The sequence below is a fragment of the Quercus lobata genome, chromosome 8, assembly GCF_001633185.2.
Source record: "Quercus lobata isolate SW786 chromosome 8, ValleyOak3.0 Primary Assembly, whole genome shotgun sequence".
Lineage (NCBI taxonomy): Eukaryota > Viridiplantae > Streptophyta > Magnoliopsida > Fagales > Fagaceae > Quercus > Quercus lobata.
In genome coordinates, this window is record NC_044911.1 from 39,902,813 (window position 1) to 39,929,519 (window position 26,707).

Here is a 26,707-nt window from a genome sequence, read left to right on the forward strand (position 1 = left end):
CAACAATGGTAGCTACAAATTCAACAATGGCTGCGTCTTCATCATCATTGTTCCCTTCAAGTTCTTCAGTGAATGTACTCAATCAACCACTCCTTCTCTCTAATATGGCCAACATGATGACCATAAAGCTGGACAATACAAACTACATAGTTTGGAGGCATCAAATAACAATGGTGCTAGAAACTTATTCACTGTTTGAGTTGATTAAAGAACCATGATTGATTCTTGATCAATATCTCAATTCAAAGATCTCTCAGGTGCATACACTGCTGTTGTGAATCCTGATTTCTTGGTTTGAAAGTCAAAAGAGAAGGCTTTGCTTACCTTCATGAGCACTACCCTGATTCCTTCAATTCTAACACTCACTGTGGGGTGTTCTTCAGCATTAGAGGTCTGGAAGGTTCTGGAGAACAGGCTCTCCTCCATTTCCAAATCACATGTTATGAACCTTAAGGGTGAGCTTCATAATATCAAGAAGGGAGCTGATTCAGTAGATCTATATCTGCAGAAGATTAAAGTTGTTAGAGATAAATTGTTGGCTGTTGGAGTAATTGTGGATGATGAAGAATTGGTTCACATCACTCTCAAAGGACTTCCCAAGGAGTACAATGCCTTTAGGTCAACTATACAGACCAGGAGTACTCATGTGAGTTTTGATGATCTTTCAACCATGCTCAATACAGAAGAGGAGTCTCTAAATGATGGATCTAAGATCAAAGATACCATCTTTGCCATGGCAGCAGTAGCTACTTCAAAGCCTAATAACAATGGCTTTAATCAGTCTTTTAACAGAGGAAGAGGTAGAGGTCACTTTAATAATAGAGGTAGCAAAGGTGGTAGAGGATCTAATGGACCATCTCAATTCTCTCATTTTAATAAGTTTCAGCAAGCACAATCTAATTTCTAATGGAATTAAGTCAGAAAGGCCAATCTGTCAGATTTGTGGAAAGGTTGGTCATTTGGCCCTTGATTGTTACCATAGGATGGATTATGCTTATCAAGGAAAGCATCCACCTACCAAGCTTGAAGCTATGGCCACTGCATCCAATGCTTGTCTCACTCAAGATTAGCCCTGGCTTGTTGATAGTGCTGCAACAAATCATGTTACATCCAGTCTTAGTCATCTCAGCTTCCCTAAACCTTATAAAGGTCAAGATCAAATCATTGTTGGCAATGGTCGGCTTCAAAATAATAGGATTAAATAAATGAAGGTAGTTGGTTAGAGTTAGAGAAAATCAGAAGTCAATAAAGTACAATAAATACAAAGGAGGTTCAAATAGGAAACAATTAGACTTAGATTGGATACAATGTTATCATTTATTTATCAGGGACAATAAAAAAAAAAGTATCAATATGATAGACAAGAAATATGCCTTAATTGTTCCTATAAGAACCATAGTAAGAATACTAGAAGCTTCTGCATGACTGATAAAGAGAAAACAAGAATCATGAGAGCCCTTATGCTATCCACCATTATCGGCCTTCTTCAATGGTAGATGTTAATTCATTCAAACTTTCTGGTTTAGTAGTAGAAGAAGTTGCGCTAGAAAGGGATCTTCTTACAACATAGGCTGGTTGTTTAGGAGTTGGGAGAGTTGCAGTTTCACTACCAAGCATGAAAACCACATTTGACATTGTGGGACGATCACTTGGGTCTTCTTGTACACATAAAAGCCCAACGTTAACACACCTCAAAAATTCGTCTGCATTACAAGTTTCACGTATTGTTTGGTCCATTAAATCCAAGGCCTTGCCTTCTTTCCACAGTTTCCATGCCTGGGACAATTTGAAATTGAAATTGGCATTAGGTAGAATGTAGGAAATATAACTATATATAATTGATGCAACATACTTTTTCTTTGGTTTACTAATGCAACATACTTACATAACCTAAAAGACTCAAAGCATGTTCTGACTGGTAAAATCTTGTGTTCTTTTTTCCGCTAATAACCTCAAGTACAACTACACCAAAGCTGAAGGCATCAGACTTCACTGAGAAAAACCCATCCAATGCGTATTCTGGAGACATGTAACCGCTGCACGACAAAAATTATTTATATTGTCAGTGAATTAGGGGACAGATGGGAAAACTGAAAACTACAATACAAAGTCTAAATAATCAGCTTTCATAATCAACCATCTGCTTCAAACTTACTAAGTCCCAACCACTCTTGTTGTGGTTGCCTCAGTTTGTTTGCCTCCAAATATCCTTGCCAAGCCAAAGTCAGAAATCTTGGGGTTCATCTCCTCATCCAAAAGAACATTGCTTGTTTTCAAATCTCTATGAATGATCCTCAACCTCGAATCTTGGTGAAGATAGAGCAGCCCTCGAGCAATTCCCAAAATGATGTCAAAGCGTATCTTCCAATTCAATAACACGCATAGAGTCCGATCTTGCATTCCATTTTCCATTTCAAGATATATTTTAGTAACCACTCAAATCTAAATTACTGGTAAGTAAAAATAAAATAAAATAAAATTTAGGTTTAGAGTCTAACCAAATAAAAATGAGTCTAAACTCTTGTTTGGCATGTATTCATAGAGTAACATTTTTTCATCTCCTTCTATGCAATAACCCAAAAGTCTAACAAGATTCCGATGTTGAAGTTTAGCAATCAAAACAACCTCATTCTTGAATTCCTCCAAGCCTTGCCCTGAACCACTCGAGAGCCTCTTTATAGCAATTTCTTGGCCTCTTGGAAATGTACCCTGAGAGAAAACTCCCATAACCATAAGCACCATCCATCATTAATTAGAAACTAGTAAACAAACTGCTATATTGATTGAGTACTAAAAAGGTTTAATACCTTGTAAACAGGCCCAAAGCCCCCTTGTCCAAGCTTTTTTGTATCTGAGAAGTAATCTGTAGCTACTAGTATGCTTTTCAAATTGAAAAATGGTACATCTATGCCTTTTTTATCATCTTCTCTAAATTGGTCTGAATCTATCAAGTCTTTGACACTTCGTTCACTCTCATACAGTCGAAATGTTGTGTTTCCCTGATTTCTTTTCCTGTTAACTGATTCTAAAAGATTAATCATAACTTCAGTCTCTTGCTAGCTAATTTTATGGAAGAAACCAAAATATTGTCATTTTGAAACAAGGATATATGGTTGTTTTTGCACCATTTACCTTGTCTGTTGGCCACTTTTCTTCTTCTCAAATAATACAAGTAACAGCATGCGATAACCATCAAAGTTGCAGTAATCACTGGGATAATTGCACGTAATAGGTTCTTTTTTTTGTGAGACACTGCAAGCTCGTTGTGCACAACTTCAAAAATGAAAGAAAACAATAATTAGTAAGATGAATACTATTGGGCCATTGTCAAGATAAAATGGTTGGGTTTCCCACCTGCATTCAATCTAGGTCTGTGACAATGCATATTAAAAATATTCATTTAAGGAAAAGGAATAAGTGAGCGCCTAGAACAAACTATCTAGGCATCCTAATGGCAGACGGGTTTCAAATTTAAGAGGGGTTTCTTATGATTTCATAATTATCATTGACAATATCGTTTTGAGTATTTATACTCTTGGCAGCATTACAAAATTTATCGTTCATTAACAAAGCAAAATTAAATGTACAGGGCACACTGTTATCATATTGTGCATTAATATAGGATTCTAACCTGGAGTGCAACTGAAATTAGAATCGTTACACGTAAGTAAGTAAAAGAAAAAACCCTGATCAGTCCTTAGCTAAATACACAAGGTCCTAACATTGTGCTAAATCGCTAAAGCAATCATTATCACAGTTAGTAAAGGAAGAAAATAGAAAATCTCAGCTGGGGCAACATTAACTAAATCTTTATTTGTAATAAAGTTATTTTTATTTGCAATATGCACATGATATAGAATCCTAACCTTGCGTACAACTTAACTTTGTGCCATCCCATCGAAAGCTTTTGGTGCAAAGGCACCTCCTCTTCCCATCAATTGCTGATTTGCAAGTTGAATGTGGCCAATCCTTGCAATCTGCAGATAAATTACAGAGTGGCTCCAGTGGTGGCTCCCAAACAATCTCAACATCATCTGTAACTCTAGATGAAACATTAGAACTAGAGTTTCTTGGAGTAGTTAGATTAAATGGCAATGACTGGTTTAGCCGCAAACTTCCTACATCCTTGACTTGGATAAAAAACTTCGATGTATTTTGATCGATATTAGTGACTCGATATGTCCCACTTGGGGCCTTGAAGCTAACCTGACCAGAGGTGTTGCAATTGAAGCTGAAGTACATAGGATCACCACAATTTGAGCTAGTGCTAAGTGGATAAGGGATCATGTTTGTGCCACAAGGCTCACAATTTTGTACAGTTGGTTCTGCAGAAATATCAAGTTTCAAATAGTGAATAAACTCAAACAAAAAGGACTTGGCCTTATATACATATAATGAAATTGCCTATCATTGCAAATCCATCTGTCCACAAACCGACAGCCCATCATCCCATGGGCCATGGTTGAGAGTTTGTCATATATAGAGACAAGGTTAACATTTTGTTTTTGTTCAGTAAAGATAATTGATATTTTCAATTATCGGCTCACCTTGACAAGATTTTGGTTATTATGTAGAACCATGCTCCTTGTCAAATTCATTATAAATAAAGTTACTAAGTTGTTAGTACTATTATTGTATCCAGTATCTTAAGAGAGTGGCTGTTTCTTTAACATTTTGTATAGACTTTGGCTTGGACTATAAACAGCTGGCAAGATTTCTAAACTTTCTGCTTCATATTCAAGACGCTCTCTAAATTTCCTTACGTAAAATACTACGTTAGTAAATCTAAGCAATTTATGTAAAATCGACCAGTTAGTACATTACCTATATCCGAAATTGCTACACGGATGGAGAGTTTTAAACCTTCAACATACTCCTCTTGAAGATTAACTAGCTCCTGCGTCCAAATCGAGCATAACTGTACATAATAACTATAAGACTTGCAGTCGCAGTTTTTAAGGCACAACTCTTTGCATTCTGTTTCGTTTCCGACCTCATAACTTTGTTCTGGTTTTCCGCCTATAATCATCATCGTTAAGTTCAAGAAGGTGTCGCCACAGGACATCGAATTTCTGGTGCACCCATCTGAAAAATCTCCAGAATACCACTTCTGAGCGACATGGGGCATGAACCCTGGCAAACATTTGCATGGCAATTTATTATTGTTTAAATTACAGCTACCATATTTTCCACAAAAATTGTACACACTACAATTGTCACTCGGATCCACAGATGACAACGACCAAGTCCCGTTTATGCTCTGTTCCCAATACTCTATCTTCCCACTAAAATTCATCACCAACCTTGCATTCTCAAAATGACTTCTATTTTGACCTTCTGTTGTTGAGACGATAGAGTAATACAAACCATTCTCCGAGCTTTTCCAGTAAATCTTCCCCTCTTTGTTGACGATTTGTGTATTCGAATTTCCTACTGTATCTAGCATAAACATGAAGTTCCCAGTTCCAGGGTCATCACGGTCTCTCCAAGAAGTCAACTTCATGTATCGATTCATAGTCATGTTTGGGAGAAATGTATCAGTTGGATTATTAAAGCTCTCCCATAGACTTGTCTCATTATTGAATAGCACCAGGTTTCCAGAATCCGTGAGATTCAGAATCATGTCTGTACACGGATCACACCAATAATAACTATCAACTTCAGAAGACCAATGAACCTTCCCACTACTCATATCTAATACCGTGAGGTTGCCATCTGTTGTAAATCCGAAAGCTCCAGTGGTAGTATTGATAAGCGGGCTATCTCGATTGGCAACCCATACAACTATTTGCTTATCCGACGTGTACCATATTCCAACATACCTTTTGTCTCTAGAACTTCCAGTTGGACCAAAGAATCCTAATTCAAACTTTCTTCCAGGCGAAACCAGAGTTTCTTCATAGTCTCTAATCCACTCACCATACCTCAAAGAAACTCTATCAGCGCAATAAACATGGAAGGAACACAGAAGTACTGGTATGTACAAGATGAACATGGAACACAGCATGCAGTTTGCGGACCATCCTTTAATAACGGTGATTGCTCCCATTTTTCAACTTTCTGCTACCATGATGAAAAAAAGCACACGCACAAGTAGAATTTACTTTGTTGTTAGAAGCACGGTGTCGGTGTGGTCGCTGATCATCTAATTTCAGCAACTCCTCCTGTTTTGGCTTTCGAAGACTTCTTGGTCAGCAATTTTCACTGTGAAAACAGGAAAAGCTTACAAAACAATTATGCAACTTAAACCACTTTTACTGTTTGATTTGAATCACTTCCTTGTCATTCTATTACGGATTTAGGCCCCGGTTGTGCCAAATTATACTACCAATTTTAAACCAAATTACTTATTAGTCAAATTATGTGTTGGTGCACAATGCTGGGTGCATGGCACCATCATAGTCCAGCCACATTCTATAGGACACCTCATTAAATGAGCCTGTTGAACAAGCCACAAAAGTCATCTTGCCCACATTCTATAGGACACCTCATTAAATGACTCATTAAATGAGCCTGTTGAACAAGCCACAAAAGTCATCTTGCCCACATTCTATAGGACACCTCATTAAATGAGCCTGTTGAACAAGCCACAAAAGTCATCTTGCTTTTTCTTGGAAGGTGTCTGGGGCGTGTCTTACACACTGAAGAGAAAAAGGAAAAACTGAAGGAAAATAGAGAGATATTCGGTCATTGAATGAGATGACTCATTTATTTATATATTATGAGAGAATTTATCAGAAACTCTATCGTTTTATTTATTTTTCTTTCTTTTGTCAATTGTTAAACTACGTAAAATCAATTCACAATTACTGCAGCAAAACTAATTTATGAAATTTACAAATGAAAGTTTTCTCTAATGAGAAATGAGAAATAAAAAATAAAAAATATCAAATTATGCCCAAATAGAAACTGTTCATCATAAGAATAATGTCTCTTACACATAAGCTTATAAGGGTGTCACTATTGAGAAGTTGAACCTGTGTATAGCTTTAGTTGGTCTTCTAGCTTGAGGACAAGAGGATGAGTTGCTGGGATGAGGGATTGTTTTTGGAGGATTAGGGTTGATGTTGGTGATTGAACTAGTCTCCAAGTGGGAGATTTGTTAGGCTTTTGTGGAGCCTAATTGTATTTGATCCGTGGATGTAGGCAAATTACCGAATTACGTAAATACTGTTTTGTGCATGTGATTATTTTTCTTTAACGTGTGCTTTCTCTATTTTGTTTCTCACAGGTTTTGGAATTTCAGGTTAATTCCCTTCAATTTATGCAAAGTTTACCTTACATATTTGTTTAGTTTACAACATAAAAGAGTACTTAACACTGAACAGTAAATGTAAAAACATAACTTTCCTTCGTATTTTCCCTCATTGTGGTTTAGTTCACCTCATTTCTTTTTAATTTTTGCATTAGAAACTAAAAGAGTTGGAGTTGAGAGATTTGAAACCTAAATGTATCTGTTAGAATTTAAAAACACCAAAAAATATGAGTTGAGCTATGATGCTCTTGCCTTTTTCCAGTTATGTATTGCCAATTTTGCTGTCTAGAAACTGGTGAGGACAAGAACATGAAAAACGAGCGGTTTGTACTTTTAAGTCTTTGACTTCGCGAATCTCGATAGTCTATCATGGATAGATTGAGATTAATGCCAATGCCAAGCGAGCTTTGAGATTCAAAGTTAACTTCGATTCTCAGCCGATCAAAAAAGATTAAAAGTTAAACTTTTAACTTTGAATTTCAAACTATGGATGACTTTTTAACTTGAATCACAGCCCTTGATTAGTGTTGCACCCCGTGCAATACTCTAAATATTGCAGTGAATCTAAATCCCAGTCTCAATGGTGCAAAAGTGTGGTGCACAACGAAAAAGTTCACATCAAGATTATTCGAATCCAATATAAATAACACAACATTGTAAATTTTACAATATTTTTCACAATTCTTAAGAATTAAGTGAAGAAATACATATGAAATTTCCAGATTGTGAGAAACAAAAATTAGAGAAAAAATATGTGCCAAATAAAACAATCATACAAGATAGTATTTACGTAGTTCGACAATTTGTTTACATCCACCAAGTTGTAGGGATCTCACTGTTCTAAAAAAAAATACAAGATGTATCTCAAAAAATCTCCCATTAAAAACTGTAGCAATATTATTTCGGATTGGGTCATAATCCGGATCAAGCACAATTAGGCTACACAAATCCCAATATTAAGATAGTAGGTTGTGATTGTTGTGCAATAAAAGTGATTATTAGTCCTAGTGAAAATGATATTGCACTAATTACAATCTTTTATATATCTTAATAAGTTGTGAAATTTGTTGTGTATAGACATTTTTTGTTTGGAATAAACGTGCCTCTTTTAATTTTTAATAAAGTTTTGATGAATTTAACAAAGTTATTAATTCCGTTCTGGAGACATAATCCAAAACAAGGAACCCATAGAAAAATAGTGTAACAGAGTGCTCTAACTTTTAATGATGTTTTCCAGTTTTGCTAGAAAGTTGGAATGTATATGATATGTGGCCCCCCCAAAAAAACCATATGCCACCAGTAAATCATTATATATATATATATATATATATATATATATATATATTTTTTTTTTTATTGTAATTGTTTCGTTGAGGACAGATTCAAGAAATATTTAATGTGTCCAAGTTTAGCCATTCCTCATCCCATTTATATATCTGAATTGATTCTGCAGTGTGGAGGAATGGTGCTGCCCTATTATCAATTCCACATGTGTTGACTTATTCGTATGAAAAATATATAACCTGAGAAAGATTTTTAATTACGAAAACAATTTCCTCATACACTTCCTCCTGTTCTGGCCAAAATTGGGAATTAACACTGATTTCCAAACAATATAATTAGTAGGCATTGTTACAAAATTATATTTTTTACTAACATCTCAAGTCTCAAAGACTCAATTTTAGTGTTCTGATTTGGTGTTTCTTCCACGTGGCATCTACCTAGAAATCAAGTCTCTAAGACTCGATTTATAGCCAAAAAAAATTTAAGCCTAAGTCATGTACAAGTCATTCACAGAAATATCCAAAAAAATTATTAAAAAAAAAAAAAAACCCAAATCAGATCAGAGAGAGAAAGAATCCGAGGTATATTGTGAAATTGTTTTCTTCAATGGAGTCTATGATCTCAAACCCAGATTTCAACATAGAAGAAGAAGAGTTGAAGCGAACGAAGTGTAGCAAAACCAAGATGCGAGATCCGGAATTGGATCCAAAACCCGAGATGATCAGATGGAAAGCTCGTCGAAGCTCTCTGCCAAGTCCGTTGCAATTCCTCCTCCTCGCCATCATCAGCCAAGCTCTCCTCCTCCTCCTCCGTAGGACGACACCGCGAGATTCGAGACGTGACGAACCGAGTTCTCGCCATATCGGCCCCACAACCCACGCCGACTTGAAACCCACCCATACCAACTTGAAACCCACCCACCCATGGTCCCACGCCGATCTGAAGCCACCCACTCCGATCTCACTGCAACCCATGTTTCTATTTCTGGTTTTTCTCTCTCTCTCTCTCTCTCTCTCTCTGATGAGGTGTAAATGCCACATTAGATGTGATCAGACCATGAAAACCAAGTCTTTGAGACTCGATTTATAGCCCAAAATCGAGTTTTTGAGACTCGAGATGTTAGTGAAATATATTCTTTTGAAACCATGCCTACTAACTATATAGTTAGGAAAATGGGCTTAATTCCCAATTTTGGCCTCCTGTTCTTGTTCTCCTTATTATAAAATAATACCAGGTGAAAGAGACGAATAACCATTTGCAGATTTGTGTTTTTGAGAAAGCGTTCTGGCCAATTTATCATACCCACGGAGGAAGCCTAAAAAGATTGGTCTAGTCACCAGTGCAATTGGAAGATATATCTAAAACTAATTTCACTTTAAAATTTTGTGATTTATTCCATATCTCGATCCATGTTGTCTATCCAATCACCATTCATAAAAGTTCCCTATTGCAGTGTATACAAGGTATTTAGACAAAAGTCGAAGGCTAGCTTTACCATCATCATCAAGATGATTAACTTTATTTCCAATATTTATAAAAAGTACTGTACATTTTCATATGAATGTTATGAGTTGGTTGTGGATGAAAAAAAAAAAGACATAAACAGAATGTGTGTCTGTGTATTACCTATCTTGTGATCATCCATACATGTTATGTTCTATCAAGTTCTGTAATTTTATTTAATGCTCTAATTGTAACAGAGCTATAGTAGATTATCTGTCTCATGATCTTCCATACACGTTGACACCGGACAATGTTTTTCTCACAATGGGATGCGCCCAAGCAATTGAAGTTACAATAAGAGTCCTTGCCTGCCTAGGAGCCAACATTCTGCTTCCAAGGCCATGCTTCCCATTCTATGGTGCTCATGCCTCATCTAACAATCTTGGAGTCCGTTATTTTGATATGATTCCAGAAAAGGGTTGGGAGGTTGACATTGAAAGCATAGAAGCTCTTGCCGATGAGAATATTGTTGCGATGGTTATCATAAACCCTGGCAATCCTTGTGGAAGTGTCTATACACACTAATGATGCCGAAAAATCAACAGTAAGCTACACGGTCCACCCGTGCTCGAAACAACACCTACACAACACAAAAAGAGAAGACCTCGCAGAGAGCACTGGTGTGGTGCCAACCAAATACTCTCCGAAGGTCAAGTTAGAATTTCTCACAACTCTAAAGTGCCAGAGCGGGTAAATTATGCGTACCTTGGTTAGTGAGGGTATTGGGCCTTTTATAGTAGAGAAAGGTTGACCTCTCTTTCCTTGGCTTAGAAGTCTTTTCCATATAGAAATCCTTATGAGCTTATTTTTCGGAATCCTTTCCTTGTAAGAGTCTTTTTGATCAACATTGGGCATAAGGCACAAGAAATTTCCTTATACGTATGCATAGAAACCAAGTTTGGGTTACGTCAGAACCGTCAGCCTAGTTCCTCCCTTCATCATAGCAGCGTCAGCTTTCAATGCCTGTCCTAGGTTAATCCCGCCATCTTTGTAGACTTATTGTTTATAATGTGTTGATAGACACAAAATTGACGAGTTGATTTGGGGTGTCACTCTACACCTTGCCATGGGTAAGTCCCAATGTTACAAATTATCCTTATCAGCTGCCTCCTACTCCATAACCTCGTCAGCTAAAGTTGACGGGTTGTGGAGTTCATTTTTTTCTGACTTTTATTTATTTAATTTTATTTATTTCAAGAATAAGAAAGAGGCATTTATGGGCACTCCCTCAAGCATCCTGCATTAATTGCTTGAACACATGTCATATTCTAACTGGATCCGCTTCTGGACAAGGGTGTTGCTTCGTCTTCCGTGCACCCTTTGATTCTATATATACCTCAGTTTTTTTTCATTCTCCCCATTTTGTTGCCGATCTAGAGAGAGAGAGAGCCTACTGTTTGGAGAACCTTGCTCCCGTCGTCTTTCTTCATCCGTTTTTTGAGACCGTCACTTCTTCCCGAGACCGTTTACTCGATAAATCTTCTCTTCTTTTCTCCTATCTATCATTTTATTGCGCTTTAGTTGGTAGTGTAGCTTTTTAGCATGGCCGTCAACTTAGGTACATAGAATAACTTCGTCGCTTGTAGGTAAAAAATGTCTAGGGAAGCGATTAGTGAGCAGTTGTCAATCCATGAAGGAACGGGCTACGATGAAGTCTTCCAAACAGGACAGGAGCCCGAGGAGGGCCATTCCTGGTCGTCGAAAGAGAGATGTCAGCCCGTTCTCCTAACGAGGACGGGGATTATATAGGAGAGGAAGATGAGGAAGAGATAGACGGGGGAGAAGTTGATGGTGAGGAAAAGATTGAAAATGACGGGGTAATGGAGGGTGATAGGGACGAAGATGACGCGGATGATAGGACCCCCAAGATTGGGAGTTCGGTAAACCCTGAAAGTGGGCACGCTCGTCCATTCATTCTTTCTCAAATGTGGACTGTCAATGATTTCCTTCCGAAGATGACGTCCAAGATTTTCAAGAATTTAAGGGACCATTTCCAAATCCTAGATCACATACCAATCCGTCTTCCTGGGAAGTTCAAGAAGTACTATTCTGGGGAGATTGAAGATACTAGTATGTATGACACCACGCTAGCAGCGGGGTTGAGGCTGCCACTGACGACGTTACACCGTCAGCTGGCTAACTTCCTTAGTTTGTCCGTCAACCAAATCGCCCCTAATGCTTGGAGGATCGTTATAGGATCGGAGATCTTATGAGGTCGTCTAAGCGGAGGGAACCGTTAGCTCACGCTAGACGTGTTCATCTGGTGCTATCGTCCCTAACACATCGTCTCTTCACAAGGGATTTTTCACTTTGCTGCTCGGAAAAAAGTACTGAGGCTTGTATTAGACATGCCCAACTCCAACAGGAGTTGGAAGGGCAGATACTTTTTTGTCAAAGGGATGGATTGGGTATGCCGTCCAGAGGAGTGGGACACAATGCCCTATAGCTTTGATAACACTTGGGGCATAGTTAAGGATTCAGGTTTAATGTCGTCATCTTTTCTTGCTAAATTTTTAGTTTTCTTGCAAGTGTTCTAATGTCGTCATCTTTTCTTATTTCAACTAGTGTATGCCCATCCATTACCGGTGAGCAGGAGGCCTTCATCCAACAGGTTCTTGAAATTCCTTTTGAAAAGTGCAAGTGCAGGGATTTGATTACCCTTGACACACTACACACGTATTGTGGTGGTCCGGTGCCAACCCCAGTAGCTCGTAGGCTTAACTCTTATTCTCGTCGTCGTAAGTGTTTCTTATTTACCCCCGTCGCTTTGTTCTTTTTCTTCTTACTTTTTAGGTGTCACCTAGCTTATGTCTGTCACTTAATTTATGTAAAAATGGAGGCTGCTCAGTTGAGGGCGTAGGTGCGCACATCCACTACTCAGTAGAAGAAAAAAGAAGAAAATAAGGTGAAGGGGGATGGAGCGTCCTCATCAGCTCCAAAAGCCGTCGGGAAAGGCGTGCACAAGACAAAACCTGACGGGAAGGATGATCATCCACCTAAGAAGCCTTCTGTTATTGTTGGGGAAAAATCCTTAAAAAAGCCGATGCCCCTTAAGACTGGCCATGGCGTGGGTAAGGGTTTGATGACGTCATCGGGCCCTGTTGCTCAGGGACCGAACTGTCGTCTTCTTACGCACAAAGACTATGCCATCGAGATGGTGAGATCCATCATCAGAGATAAGGATGTAGACCCTTATGCTAAGCAGGGGACTGACGAGTTAGGGGCGTCAGGCCTCTTTGATCTTACTCGGGTACGTTTTCCTTTGTATTTATCTTTCTTACACACTTGTCTAGTAGCTGACGGCTATTGTACCTTGTAAGCATTGGTGCGTATGAAAGCTTTGTAAGATAGGGGCGACGCTAAAGAAGGAGTGATTGCCCGCTTGCATAAGCACATAGAGCTCCTAACGGACGAGGGGGAACAATACAAGGGTTCCATTCGCTCTCTTAACGAGGAGGTAAAAAATTTGAAGGGTAAGTTGGAGGAGGAGGGTCGTTAGAGAAAGAGTGAGCAAGAAGCAAAGGAGAAAGTTGAGAAAGAGTTGACAGCTCTCCTCGAGCAGGTGGAGACGGCCAGAGCTAACGCTGTAAGTGAATACAAGGCCTCCCAGTCGTTCATAGATTTTTGTGGTGGATATTATGGTGAAGGGTTTGAGGACTACCTTAAGCAAGTTAAATCCCGCTACCCCCACCTGGATTTTTCCAAGGTTACTATGGACGAGCCCCTACTGTCAACTCCTACTGACGACACTGTCCATGAGGAAACTGACGACTCCACTGAGTCTAATCCAAAAGATGGTGATGTCGTCCTTGCCTAGCCAGCCACAGATGCTCCCGTCACCTCTTTAGTCCCGTCCACTGAGCCTGTGAACGTTGAGGTCCCCGTCACCGAGGAGAAGATTGACGAGAACTCTCCAATCCCTCAAGCCTCTTAGCTTTATGTATTTTTCTTTTTGATTTGCTCTGTTTTTAAGACATTGTAAAACGCCCTGCTGTTTTTTGGGCTCGATTTGTAAAGACTAAAACTTATTTTGATTTATATTTGTTTCTTTCAGTACGTTTCATTGTTGCATGTTTGTCTTCTTGCTTTTATGAATCTGTCCATATGTGAGATGAATCTGTGCTTTATGGGTTTAAACCCGTCCACTTTGTGGACTAGTCCACCTTTTGGACTCGTCCACTTCGTGGATGACTCTCCCATTTTTTGGACCCGTCCACTTTATGGATTTACTAAGTTCGTCCACTTCGTGGACTTAGTGATAAACTTGTCTACTTTACGGACTTCGTAATAGGCTCGTCCATTTTGTGGACCTTAATGATAAATTCGTCCACTTTGTGGACTGAGTAAACTTGTCCATTTTGTAGACTTGATAATAAATTCGTCCACTTCGTGGACTTAGTAATAAGCTCGTCCACCTTCTGGACTTGATGAGAAATCCGTCCACTTTGTGTGGACTAAGTAATAAACTTACCCTTTTTGTGGACTTGATAATAAATTCGTCCACTTTGGGGACTTAGTTCGTCCACTTATGGACTTGGTAGCAAGCTCGTCCACTTTATGGACTTAGTTGCAAACTCGTCCACTTTATGGACTCGTTCATTTTATGGACTTGGTAGTAAGCTCGTCCACTTTATGGACTTAATTGCAAACTCGTCTATTTTATGGACTTGATAATATATTGTAGAAAAAACACATTAAGTCATATCTGAATGAAACTCCTCTTATTATGATAAACCATGCATTCATAGAAAAAGTAGTTCTTAAAAAAAAGAAAACCTGCCCTTTGGGCTTAAAAAAGAGTTATTGTAGCAAAATCTAAAGTAAAATAGAAAAACTGAGGAGTGTAGCTAAATTTAACTAAGGTATACTAAAAATAAGGGGGTGCTACTCTTCATGCTATCCTCTTTATTGGTAGTACTTCCGCAGGTGCTCGGCGGTCCATAGGTGGTGTAGCTTCCGTCCGTCCATCGTCTCTAGGTAGTAGGTGCCCTTCCTCTGCCATAACGTGACTCGGTAGGGTCCTTCCCAATTAGGGCCGAGCTTTCCTTGGATAGGGTCTCTAGCAGCACTCATGACCTTCCTTAAAACGAGATCTCTGACCTGAAAGTCTCTGTGTTGGACCCAGGAGTTGTAGTGTTTAACCATGCGGTCCTGGTACCGTGCAAGCCTTTGTTCTGCTATTGCCCTAACTTCATCAACTAGATCAAGTTGTAGACGCATAGCCTCGTTGTTTTTTCTTTCATTATGGTTGTCTATCCTGTAGCTTGTAAGTCCGACCTTGGCTGGAATGACTACTTCGCTTCCATACGTTAGCCAAAATGGTGTTTCTCCTATGAGCGTCGTTGCCGTTGTCCTATACGCCCATAGTATGCTTGGCAACTCTTCAGACCATATACCCTTTGTCCCCTCGAGCTGAGTCTTGATAATTTTGAGCAATGATAGATTTGTAACTTCAACCTGTCCATTTGCTTAAGGGTGGGTGGGGGAGGAGTAATGATTTCTGATCCATAACTGTGAGCAAAAATCCCGGAAAGAGTCGTTGTTGAATTTTTTCCCGTTGTCTGAGACTAAGACTCTAGGGATCCCAAACCTGCATATAATGGACTTTTAGACAAAGTTTCTCATGTTCTTCTCCATAATGGTGGCTAAGGCTTCAGCTTCCACTCATTTTGTGAAGTAGTCTATGCCTACTATCAGAAACTTTAGCTATCGCAATACTATTGGGAACGACCCCATGATGTCTAACCCCCACTGAGCAAACAGCCATGGGGCTATCATAAGGGTCAATTCTTCAGACGACTATCGAATGATGTTGTTGAATTTTTGACATTTGTCACAGGCTTTGACATAAGTCTGAGCATCTTTTTGCATGGTGAGCCAATAGTACCCTTCTCGAATTAGCTTGTGTGCCAACGATTGTGACCCTGAGTGGTTTTCGCATATCCCTTCGTGGACTTCTCTCATGACGTAATCTGCTTCTTCGGAACCCAAACACCTTAGGTATGGGCGGGAGAAGCCTCTCTTATATAAAACATCCTTCATCAAGATGAACTGCGCTGCTTGGACCTTCAGCTTTCTTGCAGCCTCCCTTCCATCTGGTAAGACGCCATTTTTCAAGTAAGAGATCAACGGCATGGTCCAATTGCTTTCGGAACCTATCTCCTGCACATCGATGATATCTATTAGTGGAGAAAGTGTGTGAGACCACGCCTCCAGCCCGTTTTTATATGATGTTGGACCAAACCCATATGAATGGGTGGAGTCATGTTATTGCCTCTCAAAATGGAGGTTCAACTAGTTATATTTTCCCTTTTAGATTAAGGGTTTTACAATGGAGTCGCCACTTATTTAATTATTAGAATAAATAAGAAAACCAAAATTGAAAAATTCATCAATTTATTAATTTGTAATTGAATTTACATTGATCATAGGAAAATTACATGGTTTTGGTCTTAGGTACAATCTAAGATAAAGTACATGGCTTTATTTCCTAGTTACAATCTAAAAATCGAAAATTACATGGATAAGCATTTGATCTACTAACCCTTGATCTAAACTCGGAGGCTATGTTACAAGGTGGGAAGGTGTTAGGCACCCACCTTACCCGGTGAAACCAGTCTTCTAGACTATGGTGGCCAACATTCATATCACATCATCCAATATGTTATCAATCAATTTGCATGTTGAATTTAATGTGTTTGCATGTGATAAACCCTAATTCAATTTATCAAGCATGACATTTAGATTGAAAAATAAACTCTAGTGAATGTGTGTGGATGGTGATATTCTAGATTCAAGAATTTAAAAAAATTATTAAACAAACATGTTTTTCATATTTTTAATATGGATTTAGGATCAAAACTAGTGTTTATGCATGAATATGTGATGAAAAACCAAAAACATGTGAAGAACATATAAGAACATTCAAATATATTCAAAAGAATTTAAATAATTACTATCATGCTTTGATTCTAGATTCTCATCATGGCAACATAAAAAACCAATTAGGGAAATGGATTATACCTTCATGCAAGATCCATATGGTGGAGGAGGAGACTCTTGATGGAGGTCCTAAGGGTGGAGGAAAAGAAGAGTTAGGAGAGGGAGAGTGAGTCTCACTCAATACCTTGAGTCTCAAGAAGACCAAGATATGACAAGACTACTCAACTTCACTAGAACTCAAGAAAAGAGAAGAGAGGAGGTTTTTTTGTATCTTTTGGAATGAAGGAGAGGGAGGGTTTATATAGTAGTGGTGGAGGAAATATGAATGAAATGCCATTTAATGAGGATTGACAAAAAATCATGAACCTAGACCTCATTTTAGCCTTGGGAGTGAGGAGCAAGCCAAAATTCGGTTTTCCCGTAGTTTCTGTAACAGCCTGTAGAGCCAACTTTGAAAAATCATATCTGAGTCAATTCTGATCGGAATTGTCTCGTTCTTGTACTCAAATTGAAGCCCCGGATTTCTAGTTTCTAGAGAAATTAACTTCGTTCAAAGATTCAAAATATTCTGAGAGATATCAATGAAATGGTGAGCAAAGGTCATTTGTTAGAAAATGGTTTCAGCACAATTAAAATTAATAGGTCCCAAATTAGCTCCCAATTAACATTAAATGGCTCCAATCACACCCATTTCAGACTTAATTAGTTCCAAATTTACTCTAATTAAAAGATAATTGCACAAATTACTCATTGAATAATTAATGTTTAACTATCTAGTTAATTAGGTGTGTGCAACCCTACCATAAAATGTAGTCCTAACCAATCAAATTATGACACATCATTGATATCAAATTGATTATACTTATAACCAATTGAAATCAATTTTTCATAATCACATATAATCGGACTCAATTTGTGATAGTGCATCTCAGCCATTAAAACTTGATTTGATGATAACTTTCAATCTGATGGTTCGATTAAGACTCATGACCAGTCGATTTGATCGTTACAACATCAAGATCATTTTGGTGAAATGAGATTAAGGATCTAATGACCAGAATCAAGATGCATATTTCCACGGTGAAATTACCCTTTTACACTCTATGTGAAGTTAAATACAGGTTGCAAAATAGGATGTCAACAGAAAGCTGAACAAAAGAGAGTACATTATCAAGGGTAGTAATATGTTCGGCTAAAGCTGCTTTAGCAAGACGATCGGCTTGCTCGTTCTCTCCTCTAGGGATCTAGATAATTTTGGCCTTCAGCTCGTCTACCATTCTCCTTACTTGATCTAGATATCTCTTCATTCTTTTGCCGCTGCACTCATAATCACCGTTTACTTGGTTAGTGACAACTTGAGAGTCGCAATAAAGAACCACTCTTGCGGCTCCTGCTGCTTTGGCGAGATCAAACCCTGCCACTAAAACTTCGTACTCCGCTTCATTGTTGGTGGTAAGGAAGTCGAGGCGAACCATACATTCGATTAAGTCTCCTTCAGGAGAGAGAAGTACGACACCTACAACCCCGGCCTGCCTGTTTGACGACCCGTCTGTATGTATACTCCACTGCGGACATTCATCTGCCCCCTTGTCTTCCCCGTTGGTGAACTCTACTATGAAGTTAGAGACGACCTGCCCTTTGATGGTGGTGCACGGTCAGTACTAAATGTCAAACTCACTCAACTCCATCGCCTATAGTGCCAACCGACCAACAACTTCAAGGTTGCTCATTACCCGCCGTAAGGGTTTGTCGATTAGGACAATTACCGTGTAGGCTTGGAAGTACGGCTTAAGTTTGCGGGCTGCCGTAACCAAAGTGAAGGCGAGTTTTTCCATGGGTGGATACCTTTCCTCTACACCACGAAATGCCTGGCTGGCATAGTATATGAGCTTTTGAACCTTGTCTTCTTCTCTGACCAAGGCCACACTGACGACTGTCGGGGAGACAGCCAAATACAGGAAGAGCTCTTCCCCTAGTTGTGAAGGACTTAGCAGCGGTAGGGAAGAGAGATAGGCCTTTAGCTCCTCAAATGCTTGCTGACACTCGGTAGTCCATTCAAAAGATTTCTTCAGCATACGGAAGAAGGGTAAACATTTATCTGTTGCTCATGACACGAACCTGTTTAGGGCGACTACTTTACCGTTTAAACTCTACACTTCTTTCACGCTTTTCAGGGGGGCCATCTCTACTATGGCTCTGATCTTGTCCGGGTTGGCCTCAATGCCTCTTTGAGACACCATAAAGCCCAGAAATTTTCCCACCATCACTCCTAATGCACACTTACTCGGATTAAGCTTCGTGTTGTAAGAGCGAAGGGTGCCGAAGGTTTCCTCAAGATCCTTCAAATGGTCCTCTTCTATTCGGCTTTTTACTAACATGTCATCGACGTAAACCTGAACATTTCTTCCGATCTGGTTTGCAAACATTTTGTTCATGAGCCTTTGATATGTCGTGCCCGTGTTCTTAAGGCCAAATGGCATTACTTTGTAACAAAAAAGACCTTGGCCGGTAACAAATGAAGTTTTCTCTTGATCTACTTCATCCATCCGGATCTGATTGTATCCTGAAAAGGCGTCCATGAAACTTAGTAGCTGGTGCTGAGCTATAGAATCTACCAGTACGTCGACTAGAGGGAGAGGGTAGCTATCCTTGGGGCATGCTTCATTCAAATCCGTAAAGTCTATGCATATCCTCCATTTCCCGTTGGCTTTCTTGACCATCACCACGTTTGCTAGCCAATCGGGATAGTATACTTCCCTGATAAAGCCCGCCTCTTATAACTTGCCGACTTCTTCTGCTATTGCTCGGTCTCGTTCTTGGGCGAATACTCGCTTCTTCTGTCGAATGGGTGGAAAAGAAGGTGACACATTCGGCCTGTGTACCATAACCAACGGGTTGATTCCTAGCATGTCTTCATGACTCCAGGCAAATACATCCTAATTCTCCGTGAGGAAGGCTACGAGCGCTTGGCGAACTATTGGGCTGGCAAGAGTGCCGATCTTCGTGGTTCTATCTAATCTGATGCTATCAAGGGGTATCTCCTTGAGCCTCTCTACAGGTTCTGCCCCCATCCGCTGTTCCTCTATGCCTATGGTTTGTAGATGGTCGTCCATCTCCAGCATCGCGATATAGCATTCGCGAGTAGCTACCTGATCTCCTCACAATTCCTCTACTCTGTACTCTGTGGGGAATTTAATCATCAGGTGGTAAGTTGAAGTTATGGCCTTCCATGAGTTAAGGATTGGTCGTCCTATGATGGCATTGTAGGTGGAGGAGCAATCGACAACAAAGAATGTAACATCCTTAGTGATTTGCTGAGTATAGTCCCCTATTGTTACAGGCAATGTGACCACCCCAAGGGGGTATGCTTTTGTTCCTCCAAACCCAACGAGGGGAGCGTTAGTTGGAACTAGTTGTTCTTTGTCGATCCGCATCTGTTGGAACGTCGGGTAGTAGAGAATGTTTGCGAAACTCCCGTTGTCAACCAAGACCCGGTATGTGTTATAGTCTCCTACTCGAATGCTAACGATGAGCGCATCGTCATGTGGGTGGTGAAGACGTCGGGCATCTTTTTCCGAGAAACCAATAACTGGGTTATCGACCCGCGGCATTTTCGGGATAATACCTGTCAGCTGAACGTTCTGAACCATTCTAAGGTAAGTCTTTCAGGCCTTTTTGGACGAACCTATGGTCGCTATGCCTCCCACAATTATCCTTATATCTCCTAGGGGTGGTCTCGGACGCTTGTTGTCCCGTCGGGGGGCTTGCTCTTGAGAAGGCGGATTTGTTCTCTCCCTGCTGACGAACTTCTGTAACTTCCCTTGCTTGATAAGGGCTTCGATCTGCTGTTTTAAGTCATAGCAGTCAGCCGTGTCATGACCGTGATCACGGTGGAAACAACAGTGTCTATCTCTAGACCATTTGTTGGGATCCCCTTTCAGCTTTCTGAGGAAGGTCAAGGCTCCTTCGTCCTTGATTTGCATTAGACTTGGTCGATCAGGGCAGTCAGTAGGGTGAAGCTCGTGAACCTCCCCGTAAGGGGCTTAGAGCGCCTGTTATCCCTTCGCTCTCCGGTTCTTGCCATCTTCCACCCTCTGTCCTGTCGCATGTCTTCCTACCTCTCTCTCTTCTTTGGCTTTTCCTCTCGAGCCAGCAGTGCATCTTCGACATTCATGTACTTAGTGGCCCTGTAAAGTATGTCCAACATGGTTTTTAGGTCATTCTTGTATAAAGAGAACAAAAACTTACCCTTCCGTAACCCATTTGTGAAGGCTGCTACAAGTATTTTGTCGTCAGCTTCATCGATCGAAAGTGCTTCCTTGTTAAAGCAGGCTATGTAAGATCTCAGCGTCTCGTCCTCTCACTGCCTGATACTCATCAAGCACACAGTAGACTTCTTATACCTATGCCCCCCAATAAAGTGCGAAGTAAACTGGGCGTTTAGCTCCTTGACAGTACTAATGGAGTTAGGCATCAGCCGACTGAACCAAATTCTCGCAAGATCTTTCAACGTTGTAGGGAAGGCCCTACACATGATCTCATCTGCTACTCCTTGAAGGTGCATCAAGGTCTTGAAAGTCTCTAGGTGATCGAAGGGGTCCTTGACTCCGTCGTAGCTTTCTATTTACGACATGCGAAACTTCTACGGTAGGGGGAAGGAGTTGACAGATATGGTGAAAAGCGAATCAATTCGGTGGACTAGATCATCGAGGTAGTTGGACACTCGTCCTTTGAGAGCGTTCATCATAAGGTCCATCCGTTCCTTCATCATTTGCATCTCAGTGACAATGTGAGGGGGAGCCGTGTCTATAGTGGAAGGACGGCTCATGTCTTGTTGCTCTGGTCTACCTGGGGCGTTACTACCTTCCAGCCCCTCTCAGTCTCTCCTCTCAGCACTAGTACCTTCTTGGTCTTCCTCTTGGGTACCCATAATGGCGTTATTTTGCCATAGCTATTCTTTAAGGTCTTGATTCTGTTTAGTGAGACGTTCCACTGTTGTCGTGAGGGTTTGGACCTGCCTCTCTAGGGCAGTGGGTCGTGGCTCGTCTCCCTGAACGTTGTTGGTAGTTGCCATCGAACGAGTAAGTACCATGCAACTCTTTGTCCGAGAAGCGATAGGCTAAAGTGCGCACAGACGGCGTTAACTGATGATGCCGAAAAATCAACAGTAAGCTACACGGTCCACACATGCTCGAAACAACACCTGCACAACACAAAAAGAGAAAACCTCGCAGAGAGTACTGGTGTGGTGCCGACCAAATACCCTCTGAAGGTCAAGTTAGAATTTCTCACAACTCTAGAGTGCCAGAGCGGCTAAACTATGCATACCTTGGTTAGTGAAGGTATTGGGGCTTTTATAGTAGAGAAAGGTTGACCTCTCTTTCCTTGGCTTAAAAGTCTTTTCCATTTAGGAATCCTTATGAGCGTATTTTTCGGAATCCTTTCCTTGTAGGAGTCTTTTTTATCAACATTGGGCGTAGGGCACAAGAAATTTCCTTATAAGTATGCGTGGAGACCAAGTATGGGTTATGTTAGAATCGTTAGCCTAGTTCCTCCCTTCATCATGGCGGCATTAGCTTCCAATCCCTGTCCTAGGTTAATCCCGTCATCTTTGTAGACTTATTGTTTGTAATGTGTTGATAGACACAAAGCTAACGGGTTGATTTGGGGTGTCACTCTACACCTTGCCATGGGTAAGTCCCAATGTTACAAATTATCCTTATCACACACCAACATTTAAAGAAGGTAGGTTAAACCATTAATGTACTTAACTAGGCAACATTAAGTCTTAACTTCAACTCCAATCCCAATCCACAACTTTACCTCCTTAGCCAAGGTGTTCTCAGGGGACGAGTAAAATCTTGACCTTTAATATATCAACTGCAATCGACTCAAAAAATAGCATTAAAAATTTACCTCCTTACCTAATTTCATTATCATTTGAGCCAATGTCTACTTGAAAGTAGAGTCAAATTTGTTTTGGGAATATCAAAATGTCTATAAGTTCATAATAAGAATGACTTAAAGCTTTTAGTGGCGAAACAACGATTAAATTTTAGTTTATTATGCTAGACTCTCATATGATCTTGTTACTTACATGTAACACAATGGTGGATTTAATGGTTTAGAAACATTTCTACAATAAGCGTGAGTTTTCATAAGTAAAACCTTTTCTTTTTTTTTTTTTTGTAATTAGGGTGTTAATGTTAGTGGTGGTTGATTTTCTGAATTTTAGATTGCAAAGACAGCAAGAAAGCTGGGCATTCTGGTAGTTGCGGACGAAGTTTATCACCATCTCACTTTTGGAACTAATCCATTTGTGCCAATGGGAGTATTTGGATCAATAGTGCCTGTTCTCACACTAGGGTCCATATCAAAGAGATGGCTTGTACCAGGTTGGTGACTAGGATTGCTTGTGACTAGCGATCCTAATGGCATCCTTCAAAAAACCAAGGTCATCTCCCTCTTGTGTGTGTATGTGTGTGCGCATGCACACATTCATGTGTGTATTCTGAATTAAGCTTCCATATCCGTGGACTCAATAGAATTATAATAATGGTTCTACATTATATTACATTTTGAATGAATAATAACATGACATATGTAATAGTCTCAAATCCTTTTCCTTTCCTCTCAGGTTGTAGATTGCATTATCAGTCTTCTCAATCTGATATCTCATCCACCAATGTTCATTCAGGTTTGTAAAATAGCTTCTTCTTTTTTTCTTTCTTTCTTTTTTTCTTTTTTTCTTTTTTTTTTCTTTAAAAAAAAAAATAAAAGTGAAAGAATGTTACAGTTTTTCCTCTTTCAAGCAATTTCAGAAGTTAATGTGTATTTTTATCCTGAATTCTTGCTGGAGCAAATTCACCTGAAAGACAATAGAAGAGTTTCCTGATTCCTGTAATAGAAGACTAGAGAAATAACAAGAAAAGGCAACATCTCTAAACCCTACATTGACTTTGTCATGTCCTTAGTGGTTTAGGCTTAACAGCTCTTCAGGATGGGAATCCTACTGCTAGGTGCAAACTTCCAAGAATTTATTCTGATAACTACCAGCTCCTTGTGGGATGTGAAACTTAGCTTGGTTGTAAATTAGTCACCCTAAAATCTCATTAGACCTAAAGGAGATATTTCAAAAATCTAGTTCTAGTGGCTTGTACTTCCAAATCCCTAAGACCCCTCTGGTATCCCTAAAGATATTGGTGACCAATTTCTTGGCGTATAACCAAATTTTAAGACCGTTATTCATTCATCCATTTACATTATATCACTTTCGCAGATTTCAAATTTTAGCACATATTATTTTAACAATACTACTTTAATTAATTTGACTCCTAGTAGGATGACATCTTGCTTCTTTTTTCATTTTTTAGTATGTTGCTTATGTTCATCTAAATATGCACATATTACTGTTCCTTTCTCTCGTTATTGATACTTTAATTCAATATTTTGACATATGAATACTGGAATGCTATAATCGTCCCTTTTTTCCCCTGTTCCTTCTCTTGAAAATATAATAATGTTGTTTATGTATCAGGGTGCGGTTCCTCATATCCTTGAAAAAACAGGTGAGGATTTCTTTTCAAAAATTATTGACATCCTAAGGGAGGCTGCACATATATGTTATGATAGAATTATGGAGATCCCTTGCATTACTTGCCCAAACAAACCTGTAGGATCCATGTTTGTGATGGTAAGAATATCAAATCTTAGACAAATTGGTGCCTTAAAATTAAGTATTGAATATCTTACTGACTAGGAATTTCATCACAGGTTAAGCTAAATCCATCATTATTGGAAGACGTAATTGATGATATGGACTTCTGTCTCAAGCTGGCTAAAGAGGATTCGGTTATTGTTTTTCCAGGTATGTAACAGGGTCTTTAAGATTTCTTGATCTGGACAAAACCCAAGTCACAAGTTCAGATTTCCGGTCTTTTTTTTTGCCTTGGTTAAATCAGAAAAAAAAAGGACCTTATAGACTGTTTGGCTGCTTTGTAAATTCCTATACATCTGCATTAGTTGAGAAAGATCATTAGGCTTACAAGTCATGGCCTGGTGAACTAGAAGTCTAGAATGATGAGAAGGAACAAAATAAAAATGAATATAAGGAGAGCAAGTAAATCTTAGTATGGTATTTAGGAAATTTTGGCCTTTCAATGTTTTGACATTTCATTCCCAAGTGTATGTGGATTCCTTTTAATCCCCTTTGTATCTCTTACTAACAGATCATCTCAAAGAGTAACATGAAATTTGAAAAAAAAAAAATCGTCTGGAAAGAAAAACCTAGAAAACAGTTAAATGTAATGCATTCTTAATGGTGGCATCGTGGATACCTCTTTCAAGGTAACAGTGATTGCCTACCCCTTGAAATCTCTAGATGTTGCCATTACAAGACAATAGCATGCATGTTGGATTGGTCACTTTCTTGCAATATGTGACTTAATTTTTCTAGTTTCCCTTTTTATAGTGTTGTTGCAAAAGCGTGGACATATTGCGGTTAGTCTATATTCTATTGTATCTCCAAAAGCTTATTGAAAAAGTAAAATCCCGTAGACACTTGAGCCCATAGTCATGGCTTCTCAAAATTCACATTATCCTAGCTGGAAGCAAATCTTCACCATGAAACATGTATTCCAAAAGTAGTAAGTTCTTGGCCAAGAAATGATTTTCTTGGTACTTAAAATGTTTATTAGGATGGTAATGGCATAGGGTTGAGTGGGTGTCTCCGTCATCATTCCAGCCCTGAACTTCATGTCTCCCCGTATTTGTCACATATTTGAAACATATAAAATATCAGTCCCAACTTCCATCAAATCTAAAATTTTCAATACTCAGACCCCAACAAGCGCCATTAATCCAACAAAACCAAGCAAGTTCAATAAAATAAGCTACCTACTAAGTACTAACTAAAGCCTGGCAAACTAAGATAAGAGAGAAGGAATGATGGCTACTGTAGTGCAATGAGATTAGATGATTTAGAAGACAGAATGATGACCAGAATTTACTACTCTTGTTTAGTATTTAAATGATTTATAGTCATGTCCAAAATCCAAATTAATGGCTAAGATTGTTATGATATGCAGGGATGGGTTTAGGAATTCAGTAAATATTCTCACTTATTTTACATTTACACTCGTTCACACAATATCCACAGTAGTATATGCTAATTGATTATGCTGCCAATTGAAGCTAATAATACTCGAGTCTCTTTTTTAGGGGTGGCCCTGGGGATGAAGAATTGGTTGCGCATAACTTTCGCAGTTGAGCCTTCAGCTCTTGAAGATGGCTTGGGGAGAATTAAAGCTTTCTGTCAAAGGCATGCCAAGAAACAATAAAATTTCTCCTAAATTACATAATCCAGCAGTAGTAAACTAGTGATCAACAACTACGCATTGGATCTCAAGCTCAAGCTGGTTACTCATGGTGGTTTCCATGAATGATAAGAATAATAATTGTTGTAGGATTCATTAATAATATCCCCTGTTTGATGTTTTGCTACTCAAGCAAGACACCATGAGGAAGGGATCGTGATGACTTTGTAATTGGCAACTTCTTGTTGCACAATCACATGCTGTTGGTATTGGTGACAGCTGATCAGCAACATCGCGTTGCATGATCTCATGTTGTTAGCTCTTGTCCCTATAATTTCCTTGAACCTTAAAGAAGTTCTCAGATGTTTGAACTCCATTTGTCCAGTGATGTTTGATCATTGAACCAGAA

General features: G+C 39.3%; 1 protein-coding gene and 1 pseudogene across 2 annotated transcripts; one reads left to right on the plus strand and one right to left on the minus strand.

The window, feature by feature from the left end:
- Nucleotides 1-1,331: 1,331 nt before the first annotated feature.
- On the minus strand, nucleotides 1,332-6,219 carry LOC115954931 (G-type lectin S-receptor-like serine/threonine-protein kinase At4g03230). 2 transcript variants are annotated; one of them, XM_031072935.1, is made up of 8 exons: nucleotides 4,825-6,219; nucleotides 3,867-4,325; nucleotides 3,133-3,273; nucleotides 2,808-3,019; nucleotides 2,499-2,709; nucleotides 2,156-2,393; nucleotides 1,886-2,036; nucleotides 1,332-1,776 (listed from the first exon to the last, which is right to left on the minus strand). In XM_031072935.1, exons 1-8 carry the CDS (start codon nucleotides 6,047-6,049, stop codon nucleotides 1,474-1,476), a joined length of 2,940 nt encoding a protein of 979 aa, XP_030928795.1. In that variant the 5' UTR covers nucleotides 6,050-6,219; the 3' UTR covers nucleotides 1,332-1,473. The 2 variants fall into 2 exon arrangements, with proteins under 2 accessions (XP_030928795.1, XP_030928794.1); XM_031072934.1 differs by having other exon boundaries at nucleotides 2,808-3,025.
- Nucleotides 6,220-9,145: 2,926 nt separating this feature from the next.
- LOC115956860 lies at nucleotides 9,146-26,366 on the plus strand (annotated as a pseudogene).
- Nucleotides 26,367-26,707: the final 341 nt, after the last annotated feature.

Excerpts from the sequence above, each read along its gene's own strand:
- LOC115954931 (XM_031072934.1), bottom strand. The coding sequence starts at position 6,049 with ATGGGAGCAATCACCGTTATTAAAGGATGGTCCGCAAACTGCATGCTG. Across the intron at positions 3,274-3,866 it reads AAAGTTAAGTTGTACGCAAG|TTGTGCACAACGAGCTTGCA; the intron begins GTTAGGATTCTA and ends TCATTTTTGAAG. Across the intron at positions 2,394-2,498 it reads TTTAGACTCATTTTTATTTG|ATCGGACTCTATGCGTGTTA; the intron begins GTTAGACTCTAA and ends ATGGAATGCAAG.